Raw genomic sequence first — 3609 nt, 5'->3', positions numbered from 1 at the left:
TACAATGCACCTGATAACATCCTCTGGTGTCAAACTTCATGGACACATTATTGGGAGAAGGAAGTATGGATATTGCCCATTCATCGGCCAGCTCCTGTCGGTCATTGGGTACTCTGTATTATTCACCGATCCTCTAGGGAATTCCATCTTTTTGACAGTTTTGCTGAAGAGCGCCCTTGTTAAGGTCGTGCTCAAGGGAGAGGTTACTCAAAGGGCTTCGGCTTCAGCTCGTGCACTGCGCCCCTTACCCGAGTACGTGCCCTTTAATTTCTGGGGGACAGAGGGGAAGTCCGACGGAAGTCCTGGGGAGTTCCGGAGGACTTAGTGTCAGTGGAGTTCGGCGGAACTCCTGGAAGGTTTATACTGGGACGGAGTAAGGCTACTACAGAAGTCCAGAGTAGAAACTGAACAGAGGTTAGACTACCCTAAGGTAGAGCCAGAGAAGTAGTCCTAAGGTTTAACCCCTAAGACTCAGAGGTGGACAAGAGATGAGACTCAAGTCCGGAGATTGCAGGAATGAGCAGAACTAAGATGATATTCGAACTGAGGAGTTCCGGAGTATTACAGGGGTTTATATACTGTAGGTATCATGTAGGTAAATCAGTCAGCAAAGGTGAGGGCTATGTATGAAGCATGTGGAAAGTCTATTACCAAGTATAACAGATCAAAGCAGTGAAGTCGGAAATGAAGTAAGAATGGACGGATCAGTAAGCATAGCGGAATAGGACATAACCAGTAACTGGAGCAATAGCTAATCTAAAAGGAGTTAGGGGTGAGTGCGGAGATGAAGGCGGAGCGCCGGGCAGAATAGTAAGACTGGAGGACCGGACTTTAATGGAGTAGATCTGGAATTCCAGATCCGGAGGTACGGGATATGACAGCCCTTGGCAACTTGATGTCAAGGTGAGGGCTCAGCCGTTATGAAATATGCGGGAACACTGATATCATCCACATAGGCTATTATGACGCTTGTGTCTCGTCTACTATCTATTGCTCGTCAACACCACCCTGCAGTATCACTCGATCTTCAAGGATGGAAAAGCTCGTCCACTTATCGTAAATTGATTTGGCATGAAGTCTGAGTCCTTACTAACTACATTTTCTAGCTCAAACCTCTTCAGACGAACGGTTACAACTGCGGAGTTTGGGTACTAGCTGGAATTATGGCAGTCTTACAAGGTTTTCATCTTACAGGCTTGCTGTGAGGATGACATGGAGAGCTTCTGGCATTTACTATATTGCCTTGTTCTCAATCTCGATATAGCATAGACAGACTCTTCCTGTGATGTTCGGTTCAATATATTTGTATAAGTCACACCCCAAAGTCCGGTTTCCGGTACCCTGTTATCAGTTGGACCTTCCTCAGTTCCTTCTAACAACTTCAAACCCTGAGCAAACAAAGTCCGAACCGTTCCCTCACGGCCACCCTTGGCACTACTTGCCCTTCCTCATCCTTCCTTGTTGCACAGCATTGTCTGCTGCGCTCACTCACAGCCGTGTAACGTGTCAACAACCTTCCGTGTGCACAAGGATGGAACAGAGGTCTGCGAGAGTCGAATGGAGGGCCTGCGAGGGTCGCAAGGGTCGCATTGAGTCTGTCAATAACGGAGGGAGGCTCGAGAGGCTCACTGGAGATTACTGATACATACTCTGCAACATACCATTGTAATTCGAGTCCACGAATACTGAAGACATGATTACTACACAACTACTGGTGTGATCATATTACTTTCTTGCGACCCCAAAAGCTCGTCAACTTCCTCTTTGTCCTCAATGATGCCTTCTTCATCCTCGAAGACGCCTTCCTCCACTGCTTCAATAGCATGTTGGCTGGCGCAGGCGATCTGCGGGATAAGGTCACCATGGTCAACTTCCACTTCGTCCTCAATGATGGCTTCTTCGTCCTCGATAATGCCTTCCTCCACTGCTTCAATAGCATGCCGGCTGGCGCAGGTGATCTGCGGGATAAGGTCACCATGGTGGTGAGTGCTCAGGACTGGCGAGCATTGCCTTGTTGCATGCAACCTCCAGTAGGATGGGGGGACTGGTACCTCAATGAAAACACGGAGTCTCTGTCGATGAGGTGGCCCGGGAGGAGAGTTTGAACAGGAAGCGTCATCCGGACAAGCCAAACCAAGCCTGTCGATCCTTCCATTGGCGAACTCGCACCGCCCACAAGTGATCAAAAAATCTCTTACAGGTGCTTCTCCGACTATGACGGGATCACGCGACAACATAAGATTTTTGCAGGCGTTCAGTGTGGTGACGGACTTGATGGTGAGTACATCCCTCTGGAGGGCATCTGCGAGGACACACCACTCATCAAGAGAGAGGTCGCTTATTCCCTTGCTTTTTGCCAGTGTGGGGCGTTTCTCACCAGGCATGAGGATATTTTCAGGGTAGTTTTGGAGGATACAGCCACGACGGGCTAGAACAGTGGGTAGCGTCTTCCACGGGAAGTTTCCTCCTCGCCCTTCAAGTGTTCCTGTACTAAATTTAGTAATTCTACACTTGATTTGACCATTGTACTTACCGAGAAGTGCTATCAAACCTCCAATGATGCAAGGGATCCCATCGAGGAACCTCCATCTGTCGGGAACAGAAGCTTGTTGCCTCTCCAACCATCTATCCAATACCTCCTGTGCTGGCAGCTTATGTTGCAATGCAATGCGTTCGAGAGCATAATTGAGTTTAGAGAAATCCATCGACTGCAGAAATTTGAACATCGATAACATGGGGAGAAGAAGTACTGCTTGAAACTAAAAGCCATCTACTGCAGAGCTCGAACATCAATAACGTAGCAAGAAGAAGTGTGCCTCATCAATCGATGGAAGGAATATGTATTATGCAAGCTGAGTCATCTTGATGATATCGTGGATTTGTGGTATTGCTTCCTGCACATTACACTCCTCATGAGCCATTTTTTAAAATCATGCAGGTGTATCAATAGAGACCACAACATGGAACACAACAAAAACTTTGTATTTGACACTGCTAGTATGAGAATACGCAAATATACGTGAATACAGGACATGGAGAGACAGATCATGAGCGGAACGGCTTGAACATATGCAAATAACACAATATCAGTCATCAGCAAAACTGCCCGGATCCTATGAGGCCATGAAAGGCCTCACAAGGCCATAAGAGGTGGCTGTGAGCCTGGCAGACTGTGCAAGGCTCGCAGTACCAGTGAGCGGAAATACTCCGGTCAAGAAAGGCGTCATGGGGCTTGTATGAATGAGAGGATCATCATTGCCATGCAAGGCCTCGAGAGGTTCAGAGGCTAGAAATATTTTTCGAAGCTTTCAACATGCACCCGATTTATGCAACCTCCAACAGGCTACTAGATTCATCTGCCTCAGATGGAGATCACTGCACAAAACAACGGGCTCACACCAATCCTGAGACACAAGAGCATACTACGTAGCATAGCATTGGAACATATGTACTGCATATGTCGTCACGAGGCAATAATGGGTCAAGTGGGAATGTAAAATAGCTTCAACAATGAGCGTGCAAGTGATACAGTTGACGAGCCTCGATCATGAGGGCACAAGCCACGTTCGAAAGAAAAGATGAAAAGTCAAGACAGCACTCTAATGCATT

General features: G+C 47.4%; 1 protein-coding gene across 1 annotated transcript; it reads right to left on the bottom strand.

The window, feature by feature from the left end:
- Positions 1-1700: 1700 nt before the first annotated feature.
- Positions 1701-2735, bottom strand: EDB91DRAFT_1258701 (uncharacterized protein; the record flags this gene model as incomplete). Its single annotated transcript, XM_041324354.1, has 2 exons — positions 1701-2485; positions 2534-2735. The coding sequence occupies 2 exons, from the start codon at positions 2733-2735 to the stop codon at positions 1701-1703; spliced, it is 987 nt and encodes a 328-aa protein (XP_041168424.1).
- Positions 2736-3609: the final 874 nt, after the last annotated feature.

This window comes from Suillus paluster (genome assembly GCF_016628075.1).
Source record: "Suillus paluster strain FC165 chromosome Unknown EDB91scaffold_521, whole genome shotgun sequence".
NCBI lineage: Eukaryota > Fungi > Basidiomycota > Agaricomycetes > Boletales > Suillaceae > Suillus > Suillus paluster.
Note: the sequence above shows the minus strand (reverse complement) of the source record. Positions and strands in the feature narration are given on the sequence as shown.